Genomic DNA, 14079 nt, shown 5'->3' with positions numbered 1-14079 from the left:
AAGTTGAACATTAGATCAGCTGTTGCACTTGGGTATATAGGCTAGTGTTAGGTGTAGGTGGGGGGCAGTCTTAAGCCTATGTAGTGGGGAGTTTAGTGTAAGGCAAAAGCAAGGTGGTTAGTGTTAGACATAGGCAGAAAAGGTTAGGGTTAGGCATAGGTGGGGGTTAGGGGTAGGTGGGGGGATTAGAGTGAAGTAGGTATAGATCATGGAAGCCAATAATAGTATCAGGGTTGAGCAGAAACTACGCCAGTGTGAATTTACGCATCATAGTTCGCATCTACGCATCGTAGTTTGTAGTACGCTTATGAATTTATGCATAGCGAAGTACCACTACGCGTAGCTTATGCCCACTATGCGTAGTTAACATGTGTATTGCGTAGTGAACTACAAAGGCGTTACTCGCGTCTAATTTTCCGCGTGCCATTGTATGCTTACAATTTACGCATTGGACAGGGGAATGTACGCATAGAAGAATTCCCGGTGTAAGCATTTAAAGAGGAATTAATGCGTAAAATATTCTGCGTACGGGCATAAGCATCCACATACACTACGCTTCTCACTACGCGTAATTGCGTATTTTAACGCATATTCTACAAAATGCATATGAAGTGAATATTTGATTTCAAAGCCATAGTTTGGCGAAGCGTAATTGCGTTAAACTATGCGTAGTTCCAGCGTAGCGAAGTTGGCTGACTACGACCATCCCTGAATAGAATATCGTGACATTATATTTCCAGTACTCAAACTATCGGCAACAACAGGTGCCTAAGTTAGTGGACGCTATTATAAAACAGATGCCTGTCTTCACTGCCTTCTGTTATTATGCTAGTTTGTATGTTTCAAAGGATACTTAATAACAAGTAGTTGCCTCGTGGAGTGGCCAGGCACTTCCATATGTGCTGAATATAAGTGGTCATCTGCAATGCAGGAGATGCTGGTGGGATCTGAGGAGAGGTTTGGGGAAGAGTGTTAAAGAGGAACTCCAGTGAAAATAATGTAATAAAAAAAGTGCTTCATTTTTACAATAATTATGTATAAATGATTTAGTCAGTGTTTGCCCATTGTAAAATCTTTTAAATCCCTGATTTACATTCTGACATTTATTACATGGTGACATTTTTACTGTTGGCAGGTGATGTAGCAGCTGCATGTTATTTTGGCTGTTGGAAACAGCTGTAAACAGCTATTTCCTACAATGCAGCAAGGTTCACAGACAGGAAACTGCAAGAGTACATACTTTTCTTGTTTCTTGTGGGAGGGGTTTCACCACAATATCAGCCATACAGCGCCCCCTGATGATCTGTTTGTGAAAAGGAATAGATTTCTCATGTAAAAAGGGGTATCAGCTACTGATTGGGATAAAGTTCAATTCTTGGTCGGAGTTTCTTTTTAAGGTAAATTGTAGCTAAGTGGGAAAAGATACTCAATACTGAATATAACTGAGGGAGGTTTTCAATTTAATTCTTTGCAGGAGCTTCCTTTTAACCTGAAAATTAATTAAACTGTCCTCATAGCTGACTGTTCTTATCCTATCAATGGCGTGACCTCATGCTTTGCAAAATACCCTCCAGCTCACGACTGTAGCTAATAATGTAGTTGAATCATTAAATAGGTTCCTGGCAAATGTGTAATTCTGTCATTTCAGACACTATGCTCACCCAGGAGCCATAAGTGTCAGGACACCTTGACAATATGTGCATTATTATTATTATTATTATTATTCCGGGCGCTAGGGCTGGGATGTGATCCCCTTCTCACGGGCGCCCGCCCGCGCTCCCGCCGCATGTGCGCATGGCCGCTCTCCCCGCCAGCCGCCACATGCACCAATGGCCGTCCACCTGTCCTCCAGTTTGTAACGTCCGTGTGCCGTGCATGCACGTTGGCAAAAAGCACAGACACAGGGACAGAAGACGCAGGGACAGTGGTGATTAGGTAGAATCATTATTATTATTTTTGTTTATTTATTTTTTAGTACTCATATAGCCCTGACATCTTCCGTAGCACTGTGCAGAGTATATTGTCTTGTCACTTATCTGTCCCTCAGTGGGGCTCACAATCTAATCCCTGTCATAGTCATATGTCTATGTATGTATCGTGTAGTGTATGTATCTATTGTAGTCTGGGGCCAATTATGGGGAAGCCAATCAACTTATCTGTATGTTTTTGTGATCTGGGAGGACACCCACAAAGACACGGGAGAACATACAAACTCTGTGCAGATAGTGCTCTGGCTGGGATTCAAACTGCTCTGCAAACTGTGTTTCTGAATGTTAATGTACAATTGTATGTGCTTTTATATATAGAGATTAAAATGAAATAGTAAAAGTGCTCGCTTCACATATAGCAAACAACTGTTCGTATGCTTGTTCTTAACAGTCAATGGATTCTGCACTGACAGTCGTCAAGTGCTGCAATTAAGTCTCTGGATTACTGCCAGCGATGATCAAATGGTAATAGTATAATTGCGCTCTTGACTTTAACAGTTTCCACATTCACCTTTCCCCCCCTTCAGTGAGTCCATGAAGGGGGGGAAAGGTGAATGTGGAAACTGTTAAAGTCAAGAGCGCAATTATACTATTACCTTTGATAGATAGATAGATAGATAGATAGATAGATAGATAGATAGATAGATAGATATAGAAATTGTAATGAAACATTTTGCAAATGCCCTTTCTACAGTTCTAGCAAGTAAGGATATAGCAATTTGGCCACACACAATACATTTTTTTTTATGCGGGATTCATGATCAAATTTTCTGACTGTAACGTTTGAAAAATCTAACCAATATATCACTAGTAATTGCTGTGTCTAGAAGAACTCATAGACAAGCATGTGATTTTTTTTTTGATCAGCTGATTTGCTTAGGTACATTCTGCTTTAGCACATGATCATGACTAGTAAATCAGAGACTTACATGTCTATCACATGACCAAACTGCAAAACAGAAGTTTCCTTCTTAAAATGGAAGATATTTGTGATTATTTAGATTGGAGTGAGCATATGATGTCTCCCATGATGCATCACTGCTGAATATGCAAATCATCATTTGTTGTCCCTTTAAGTTCTAGGAGTTCTGGTTCGCCATGAGCTTGCTGGGTAATCTATAACTCCGACCAATCTGATCACATGCTTCTCCATGAGTTCTCCTAGATATGAATATCACTATATAACGTATATAGCACACGTGTCAATTTTTTTCCCAATTATGAATACAATTACCAAAAACTCCCCCCAAAAATTACATTTATAAACAAAAAATGGACAATCTATCCAAAACCATTTAATTTTCTAAAAAATGTATCAGAATATTTGCCACTCCCAATCAGCACACACACCACATTCATCACATTGCTTGCTAAAAATAAAACCTTCGTTTTTTCAGTACAACTTTGAAAAAAAAAAAACTGAAAATACAATCTTGCTTATTGTATCATGTGTGGCCATCTTTAACGTGGCTTCACAATACATTTTTTTTAAATTAAGAATTACAATCAATTTTGTAAATGGAATTTTGATTGTAGCTTATGAAAAATCTGAAATGTAATCAATTTTCCCCAATTATGAAAAAAAAAAAATATTGAAAAAAATATGATTGGGCCTTTAAATCATGAAATTGACAATTTATACTAAACCATTCAATTTTCTGGAAAAATATTCACCACTCCCAGGAACGAGGAATTGAGACTTCTCGGTCTGGAAAAACAAAATAAAAAAAATCTTAGATGTTTTGGAACAACTGATGTAAGAAAGTGGATCTGGGAAAAAGCATGTAGTCGTGGGTCGCTTGTAGTCGTGTTGGATTGTGCCATGTTCACCCTGGGCTGTACCATTGTTTCCGACAGGTGACGATGATGATGAGTACATGCCCGATGCTGACATTGTGTCCAGATCTGAATTCCCAGAGTCCTGGTTCTGGAAGATAGAGACGCTGAATGAAAAACCAGACGGTGCCGGGTAAATCCAACAATTCCTTCTTATTCTGCTGTGAATATGTATTCTCATATTTGTAAGATATAAATCATTTGCATATGCGTGGTAAAATATGCTACCATGGTGTTTTCTCTACTTAAAGTGAACCTAAAGCTTTGGGAAAAAAATGAGATTAACTCACCTGGGGCTTCCCTCAGCCCCCTGCAGCCGATCGGTGCCCTCGCAGCCCCGCTCTGACGCTCCAGGACCCGCCGGCGAACACTTCCGGTTTGGCCGTCACCGGCCGACAGGCATGGGAACGCGAGTGATTGTTCGCGTTCCCAGCCTGTATATCGCCCCCTATTCTGCTATTGCGGCCAGGAGGGGAGTTTATAGCCAAGATTTTTGATTCAAGGGTGCAGGGGAGGTTAGGATTAGCCATTACAAGTGGGGGGGGGGGGGAGGTCTTAGGGTTAGGCACCACCAGGGGGTCTTAGGGTTAGGCACCACCTGGGGAGTCTTAGGCACCAAAAGGGGGGGGGGTCTTAGGGTTAGGCACCACCTAGGGGGTTAGGGTTAGGCACCACCTAGGGGGTTAGGGTTAGGCACCACCTAGGGGGTTAGGGTTAGGCACCATCACAGGAGGGTTCTGTGTGAGAGTAGGGATTAAGATCCAATTAAAATGAAAAAAAACCTAATTTTTAAAAACAAAGAATATTTAAATTAATAAATAAAAACACAGCAGCAGCAATCAGATGCCACAGAGAGCTCTGTTGGTGGCAAGAAAAGGGACCAAGATTAATTTGTGTGCTTAGTTGGACAGTCCTGCAGCAAGCTGTTACAGCTGCATTGGTCTGAATTGTAAAAAATGGCCTGATCACTAGGGGGGTGGGGGTGGGGGCGTGGGGGTAAAGCCTGGTTTCCTTAGACGTATGTTGGTAGCGACTATGCCGTCTGTAGAAGATTTTCGTACACACAGCAGGACAACAACAGACTACGCGACGGTTTGCGCGAGCAATTGAACAGTTTAATCGCTCGGACAAGGCCTTAAGCTATGTAGCGATCCGGCTGGGATTTGGCTTATCAATCGAGCCGCTAATGCGGCTCGATTGATAAGATCCGACAGGTCGGATCTTGCCACTGCCGATTCCCTGCTCGTTCCCCACGAGGGGACAATGGCAGGGAATCGAGCGGAAGATAAGCGGTGCCGGGCGGGGACGAGGGCGGATCGAATGTGACGCAGGCGCGGCCGAGCGGTGACGCGGCGGGTACGCGCAGGGATGCGGAAGAGGCGATCCGGCGGCTAATCGAGCCGCCAGATCGCTACGTGTAGACGTAGCTTTAGGCTTGATTCACAAAGCGGTGCTAACAGTTAGCACCCTGGTTAAAAGCCTCTTATCACGCCTAAACTCATTTTAGGCGTGATAAGTTTAGGCATGATACGTTTAGGCATGATAAGTTTAGGCGTGATAAGTTTAGGCTAGATAAGTTTAAGCACCAACTGGGTTAGCACTGCAGTGCACAGCTGATCAAAAGTTTTGTGCTAGCAAAGTCTGGTGCACTTCGCATAGAGTTTAATAGCGCTGCTTTGCGCACGGGACTTTGCACGCGATCTAAACTTATCTAAAATTATCACGCCTAAACTTATCACGACTAAACTGGCTTTTCACCAGCGTGGTGCAATAGTTATCACGCCTAAAGTCTTTTACTGGGTTAGCACCGCTTTGTGAATTGAGCCCCTTGTCTGCATACTGTCGTTGTCACTCACAGCATGCACACCAATGAACGGTCGCGCGATATGCGTCTGTACAAATATTTGTACACTGTGTGTACTGGCCTTTAGAAGGAAAGAGGTGACCCAAAAATGCTGTGAAGCGAAGGTTTGCTTAACTTCTCAACAAAACGCAATAAGGCTGAATAAATCAATTTTTAGTTGCATACTATGGGCTCGATTTTCTAAAGCGTGATAACTGCTATCACAGCAGTTACCACGCGATCTGCGAACAGCGTTACTTTGCATGAAATGCGCACGTGATCGCGTGTAAACCTTCGCTTATTATGCAAAGTAACGCTGTTCCCGTGAAAACCTTTGTGTGCGGCAGATCGCTTGATAACTGCTGTGATATCAGTTATCACACTTTAGAGAATCAAGCCTCATGTGTGGTGGAGTCGCTGCCACCTTCATCAGGAGTAATCTTGGTCAGGTTTTTTTGATCAGATAAACCGCTCTAGCATAAGTAGTGATTTTCTCTTGATAGTTATAAATTCACCCTCCAGTGCTTCTGACCACGAGTCAATGCAAACCTCTTAATTGTCATTATTATTATTATCATCATCATCACTATCAATAATAATGTTCTCCATTCAATGCCACCACAATTTGTATTTGCTTTACTTTGCAGACTTTCCACCAAGGTCCTTAATGTCTTCCTGAAGGATTCCATCACCACCTGGGAGGTCCTGGCCGTTAGTCTCTCAGAAAAAAAAGGTAATCTAGGGGTAGTAACAAACTCTTTTCAAAGAATAGGTATAACGCACTATATTCAAAATGTGAGAAACGTTATTATCTTAACTACTTCCCTACCAGCAATCTCTGCCCCCTTAAGGACCAGAGAGTGGTACTGTAAAACGGCGCTTACCGGCAAATACCGATGAATTGCTGCAATATTCCGCCCCTCCCGCCGGTCACACCGCTTGCCCATCGCCGTAGGTCTTTCTCTCTCTGCCATCTCTATGCCGGCAAAGCGGCACGGCGACGATGTTTGAAATCTACGTCCTGTCAGATCCGCGCTGCCACCTGCAGGACATAGATTTCAACTGTGTCGGTCCGGATCCAGTTAAAAATATTCCTCTGAATTAGGGATGGTTCAGACGATTTCTGTTACTGCGAGATATAGCAACAGTAATGCGATTTACGAATTCCAAAAACGTATTGGTTTTTAGGAAATTCGTAATATTTTGCGGATGGCCGTAATGTTTGCGGACAAAATGAAATTATTCCGTTAAAAATTAATACTTTACACTACAATGTACTTTTAAACAGTTAAATTGTCTGAGGTTTTCCGAATTTTGCTGTAAATGATTGCATTCTCTGATCGGTCCAATACTACGAGTATTTCTGATTTTCAGAATTTTCGCAGAAAATGATACATCAGAAATGATCAGTAGTAATGGACCAATAAGAGAATGCAGAGTTTTACTGCAACAAATGGAAAACCTCGGTCAATCATAAGACTTGAAAATACTCAGTAGTATCCGAGTATTTTGATTGGCCTATAATGACCTCGGCAATACAATTTCCGTTTGAGTCTTGGTAAATTGGATTTGTGCAGAAATCAGATTTCCCGATCGGAAAACAGATTTCCGATCAGAAAAAGAGAAATTTCAGTTTTGGCGGAAATTTCCGACCATCCCTACTCTGTATACATAAACCTTGGGCTAATTGAAACTAAATCAATCATTTTGGATCATTGGGTGGAAATCTATGTATATGGCCAGCTTTAGATTGCCACACCGTCCTTGCAGGTCCGCTCAAAAGGGCCCCTTCACAGACCTTTAAAGGGGTTGTGTGAAGGGCTTAAATAAACAAAAACCGACACTTACCTGGGGCTTCTATCGCCCTCCTGCAGCTGTCATATCCCGCACCGTCCTCCTGCGATTCTCCGTTCCCTGCCGCCGGTCCCAATCTAATATTCGTCTAACTAGGCGAATAATGCTCGCTCCAGCGCATGTCAGCGGGAGCTTACTGCGCAGGTGCTGTACAAATTTTTCTTGTACTGCGCCTGCGCAGTAAGCTCCCGATGCCACACGCCACACGTTAGACGCGTAATTAGAATGGGACCTGCGGCAGGGAACGGAGGATTGTAGGAGGACGGCGGGGGACATGACAGCTGCAGGGGGCCGATACAAGCCCCAGGTAAGTGTCGTTTTTTGTTTATTCCTGTTGCAGGGCATTCCTGTTGCATTGGTTTTTAAACGATTTTAATCAGTGTGTTCTTTTGTACCCAATTTAGTGCTGTTCATGAATAAAGCTTGTATTTTTGGAGCATTTGAGGTCTAGATTTACATCCTTTTTTTCTTGATGCTTTTGTAGTTTCTAACATTAGTGCCATATCTGACAAGATTAGCTGCATGCATGTTTCTGGTGTTATTCAGACACAACTGCAGCCAAAAAGTTCAACAGGGCTACCAGGCTACTGGTATTGTTTAAAAAGAAATATATATGGCAAGCAGCCTTCATATTCTTCTAACTTTAAATTCCCTTTAAAGTCCTGACACCTCAGCAAGGATACCAGGAAGTCTCCAGGGCTCCACAAAGTGCAGTGTGTGGCATATAGTCCTTCAAGTATGAGCGGGATGCATGTGGACGTTAGCCCCACCCACTGACGCATTTCACGTCATCAAGGCATTTCCTCAGGATAATCTACTGCAAGCATCAGGGCTTAATGCCTTAGGCAACAGTTGTGACTGGAGTGCCATACAGAAGCATTACTCAGCTACAGCCCAGCAATGTGTTCTGTTTCTATGGAGAGGGGAGGAGATATGACATTGTGGCACCTAAATGGTGTGGCTTCCACCAGGCGGGGTAGTGAGGGAAACAATGTGCTCAGCTAAGATGATCATCTCCTGGCATTGCATTGGGCTGGCTGAACACATGCTAGATTCTCAGGTTGGTTGCCTTAACTTTTGCATTTTTTGCTTCAGCATTTGCTGTTCACTCTAAATGGCACATTTGGTCTTTTTTTCTTTTAATTTCAGGTCTTTGTGTTGCCAAACCATATGAGATTCAGGTCTTTAAAGACTTCTTCGTTGACCTGAGGCTGCCCTATTCTGTAGTGAGGAACGAGCAGGTGGAAATTCGGGCTGTTCTATACAATTATGGAAACGACAGAATAAAAGTAAGGATTGAAATCGTATCTGTATTGCATTCATTGTCAGTTGAACACTGTCCATTTAAATGTACCTGCAGTACAATCGTGACAGTCTTTTACTGTTGTTTGCGCAAACCCTGCTCTTCGATCATGATTTTCCCCTTAGTTTGCCCGATGCTTAGTTGATCCTGCAAAAGTTTGCTTCCAGGGATGGTTTATCTTTGTGCTTATTTGTCCCCCTGCAGTGATGGATGGGATTGTTTATCGTCACACTTACTGTGTATACTCGAATACATGTCGACCTTGTGTATAAGACGACCCCAATATTCAACCCTCTTAAGCTGGAATTTTTTATTGACTCAAGTATAAGTATACCCAGCAAAGGCTGCACTTGGGACTCAGGAGGGGTCAATGACTGCATACATTATTGCTGCCATTACCCCTCTTGTCCTTTAAGCGCAGCCAATACCTCCTCCAGGCCACCAAGTGCTGCAATTATTCACTCCCTTTTATGCAGCCCAGTATTTTCCCTGCTGCGCTTTCCTTGTTAATTGTTGTGGCCGGGACTTTCAGACCTGTATTTTCTTAGCATTTCCTTTCCTCAAAGTTTCACTTACCATTAGGTAAATTACTGCAAATGGGAATATCACTATTAGTACACACATTACTCAGTGTGCTAAGTGTTGCCCGTGACTTGTGTATAAGTCGACCCCTATACTGTTATGAAATTAATCAGATCTAAATTTCTAGACTTATACTCGAGTATATACAGTTTGTGTCTCCCTGCAGCAATGGAAAATGCTGCACGTTGAGAAGCACCGCCGAAAGCCAAAAAATGCAGTCTATCAGGCCCATTGCTGTAGTTCTGATGCCCACCAGGGTGCCGCTGTCCCCTCCCAAAGATCCCCGATCTCAGTGTCAGGTCGTAGCTAGCACCTATGCGTGGGACTGGCCGGCCGCTCAATTCTCTTGATTGTGTTCGAGGGAACAGCGGGGCCCTGGAGGGCATCAGAACTATAAAGAGGGATTTGATAGAAAGCTAGGGATTGGAAAAAGCTCCAGGTAAGTATATCAAATTCCCCCCCCCCCCCCCCACCTCACCCCCAGCTCGAATATCCTTTAATGTGATCAGTGTCATAGCCAAATATGAGGCATTTTTGGAAAGAAGTCAGCAGTGGAAGCCCCCATCGATTTCCTAAGACTAGTATACATTAAAGGGAGCCTGAACCCCAGAAAACTATTTAAAATAAACACATGATGTACCTGCACATGAATATTAGAGGGAATTATTTTCACCAGACCAGATCTTGCAAAATTAAAAGCCTTAGGGCCCCTTTGCCCGCTATATCAGTTAACATCAGTTATAACTGGAAGTACAAACTGGTGTGCAAGTGTTTTTCCTATGGCTCAAGTGGGTGATATTATAGTTTAAATGGAGGACAGAGAATTACATCCATCACAGTAGACAAACAAAGAAGCAGGAGAGAAGAATGAGATTGTTCGGTAGACTACACAGGAGGTAAGTATGACAAATACGTAAAAATGGCGCTTGACAAGCGCCACTAAAACTGGCGCTGCCACAAGCGGCAAAAGTAAAAGCCACAATTAGCAGCAATGCACAGTTATTATGGCGCCTGAAAAATTGCAATGGGCAGCAATTATAGTGCCTGATAAATAATGTGGTTAGGCGGTTAAGGGTTAGGTGGGGTCCTAGGTTTAGTCATAAGTAGAGGGAGGGTTTAGTGTGAGAGTAGGCAGTAACTATACAGTACATGCTCTAGCGTCTGACTCGACTTCCTGTATAAACAGGAAGCAGCGTCAGACGCTAGAGAGAGCAACATCCATGGTGGAACGCAGGAAGGTATGTGTATCTGCCTGCTGCCCGCCACCTGCACAGAGACACTCATTGATGCTGAAGGGGAGCGCAGAGGAGAGAGCCCGAGTTGAGGGAGGGGGGCTTTCTCCCTCCCCGCTATGCGCGTCCATGGCTTTACCCTCATGTTGTGAGTTGCGACCCCTCCAGCCCCCCAAAACTCCCCTGAGCGGGCCCGGTGGGGGGGGGGGCGGCTAAGAATTTCTTCAGTACACTAATTACAGCAATCATTTCTTGTTTCAGGCAAGAGTGGAATTTACTCACAATCCAGAATTCTGCAGCCTGGCCAACTCTAAAGCGAAGTACCGTACAACAGTATCCGTTGAACCTCACTCTTCTTATGGCATTCCGTTCATCATCGTCCCATTGTCCACCGGGCAGCATGACGTAGAAGTGAAAGCTTCAGTATACGGACAGTTTTTATCAGATGGTGTGAGGAAGAAGCTGAGAGTTGTTGTGAGTATGTCCTCAGATCTTTAGATAACTGGTCACTAAGCTGTGGCCCTGGGGCAAAATGAGGCTCTTCTGTACCCTTTGTAGAGTTCTGTTTGACCCACGAGATGAAGTTTCAGTATCAATCATTACATCATCATTTTTGGAAAAGGACCTCTAAAGAACACTTATGAAGTTATGACCAGTTCTTTCTCTTTTTAGCAATGTACTTGTTCTATTTAGTAAACAAATGACATAATCATGCAAGGCACAAACACACTGCGGTTAGTTCAGAGTTAAACTGCACAGTTTTCAAGCAGGAACTGCTCAATCAACAGCCGACCTGCAATAAATCCTATATAGTAAACAAAGGATGTAATTATGCACAACTCACTGTTTTGGTTGTAGTGATCGCACAAGCATGCTTTGGGCGGTGGTGGTGTTTGCTTTATAAGTGGCGGTTACGGTGTGCATAAGCAGGCTTTGTTGTGTGGGCATGCCGGCTTTAGGAGGCAGTAGGCTTTGGGTGGAGGTGGAGTTCACATTATAAGTGGCAGGGTGGCATTTGCATTGCAGGCAGCAGTCGTGGTGGGTGCACGCAGGTATACCGTTTAGTACATAGAATGATTTGCGATTCTATTGAGAATCACAGGTTTTCTGGTCCAGCTGTAATGTAACTAAGTTTTTGAACATTTAGATATATTGGATTATCAATGACTTGCCAATATGAACGGCCCAAAAATAGGACATTTGATTCTGTACATTTTTTTTTTCAAAAAGATCTTGTAGTTTTTGAGAAAACCAATTTGAAAAAAATTCAAAGAAAAAAAGATTTTTTAAACTAGTAAAATTACATTTTGCTCCAGTACACTGGGGGCACAGGGGGAGAGAGGTGACACAGTGGGGGAACACAAGAGGACACTGAAGGCATGGGGAACAGAGGTAACACAGAGGGGGACACTGGAGGCACAGGGGAGAACAGAGGGGACAAAGGGGGGCACAGGAGGGCATATAGGAGGCACAATGGACAGAGAGAGCACATTTTTTCAACTTATGGACAGATTCAGGTTAACCTCTTGACGACCAGCTAACGCCGATTGGCGTAAACTGGTCGTCTGCGGGTTACCATGGAAACGGCCGCTCGATCGAGCGGCCTTTCCATGTCAGTTCACGGAGGGTGTCTCCGTGAACAGCCAGAGAGCCGCCGCTCGCGGCTCGCCGGCAGTATGTAAACAGGCGGGGAAGAAATCCCCGCTGTTTACATCATACGGCGCTGCTGCGCAGCAGCGCCGTAAGGCAGATCGGCGATCCCCGGCCTCTGATTGGCCGGGGATCGCCGCATTCTCATTCGCCGGCATCTGTTGTAGGCGGCGCAGGACGGATCTCCGTCCTGCGCTGCCCATAGGAGGAAGGGAAACGCCGGAGGGGGACGGAGGCGGAAAATGGCTGCGGAGGGGGGCTTTGAGGAGCCCCCCCCCGCCGAACGAACAGAGCCGGCGGCGATCAGACCCCCCCAGCAGGACATCCCCCTAGTGGGGAAAAAAGGGGGGTAGTCTGATCGCTCTGGCTCACTCCTGATCGGTGCTGCGGGCTGGAGAGCCCAAGCAGCACCGATCATTGCAGGAAGCCCTGGTCGGCAAGTGGTTAAGAACAAACCTGCAGTCCTTATCTTGTTTGTTAACTGAGGACTACCTCTGGCCTCATGGCCACACAGGTGTGTTAAGCCAGAATTGGGGAGGGGGGGTGTGAAGGGGGATGCGAGGACAGACCTCAGGTAACTGTCTTCTCTTGCTGGAAATGGTTTGGTTTGGGTAATGGTGCTCATAAATCTAGCGATGATGGGCAGATTCGACCAAGAGACAAATTTCTCTCTTATCAAATCTTATTAGGGAGAGATCTGTCAGCTGCCAATACACGGCAGGCCGATTCCTGATGGATTTCAGCATGAAATCTCTCGGGAATTGGATGAGTCCGTCATGTTCCGCTGCCTCGCCACTACCCCCCTAGAGTATAAATGTACCCCCTTGTGTGTGGATTTATACATTACCTGTCCTGTGTCGCCCACCGTGCAGTGCCCATCCGTCTTCTGTTTCTTTCTCTTCCATTTGTGCCTCACACCCCACCAGCGTTTAGCGCGTGATGCGTGAGTGATGTCACATGCTAAACACCTACAGCGTGTGAAGGGCAACATGAGGACTGGGAAGCGGAAAATGGATGGGCACCACATGGTTGACGACATAGGGTAGGTGGAGAAGTGGGGACACATTTATACACTAGGGTGAACAGTGCCGGGGATTTCGTCACGTTCATTGTTTTCCCGGATATCGCTCACCGTCACCACCGCACACTTGATCGACTATGTCGGCCTGACATCTTGCAACATGTCCAATCGATGCATGCAAACAATTTTGGCCCCAAATTGGTCACATCATTGATTGGGCATGATCTTGGTGGCACCAACTTTCATCTGGTTTGATAATAATTCTCAATCTCAAATCGTATGGTCGATCATCCACCAAGTCGAGAGATGTATGGCCATCTTAACTCCCGTAGCAAATTGTTCAGGCGCTAATCTCTCCTGTAGTTTGCTCTAGTAAAAAGTAAATTCTCTCTCTGTTTCAGCCGGAAGGAGTTCGCATCACAAAAAATCTGAAAACGATTGTTCTGGAACCACACGTGAAAGGAGTAGGTGAGGCCAATTTCAAAAATAACAGCAGTTTTCTGGCAATCTGCAGATCATTCCCTTTTTAAACAGGCCTCATCTGTCAGCAGCGATGCTGATGGGGATAAGTATTCTCAGGGCTGGATACAGCCTATACAGAACAATTGATACAGTGGACCAACCTACCAATGGTAACTACAGTGTCAGAGGTGCAAGAAGGGGATGGGGAGCAGTTTGTTAATGATTACCACTATTCAAAGTGTCTATAGAAGTGATTATTATGAGCACAGGACCAATAGAGAGCTAATACTGTAGTTGAGGGAGGGCCC

General features: G+C 44.5%; 1 protein-coding gene across 1 annotated transcript in view; it reads left to right on the top strand.

Moving 5' to 3' along the window:
- C3 (complement C3) overlaps window positions 1-14079 on the top strand; it is a 140268-nt gene that overhangs the window by 56419 nt on the left and 69770 nt on the right. Inside the window, exons 18-22 of the mRNA XM_068274111.1 lie at window positions 3846-3957; window positions 6315-6400; window positions 8671-8810; window positions 10900-11112; window positions 13711-13777. Coding sequence (XP_068130212.1) covers window positions 3846-3957; window positions 6315-6400; window positions 8671-8810; window positions 10900-11112; window positions 13711-13777 — 618 coding nt within the window. The remainder of the gene's footprint in view (window positions 1-3845; window positions 3958-6314; window positions 6401-8670; window positions 8811-10899; window positions 11113-13710; window positions 13778-14079) is intronic.

This window comes from Hyperolius riggenbachi, chromosome 3, assembly GCF_040937935.1.
Source record: "Hyperolius riggenbachi isolate aHypRig1 chromosome 3, aHypRig1.pri, whole genome shotgun sequence".
Lineage (NCBI taxonomy): Eukaryota > Metazoa > Chordata > Amphibia > Anura > Hyperoliidae > Hyperolius > Hyperolius riggenbachi.
The sequence above is the reverse complement of the archived record's forward strand: the minus strand, read 5'-3'. Positions and strand labels throughout refer to the sequence as shown.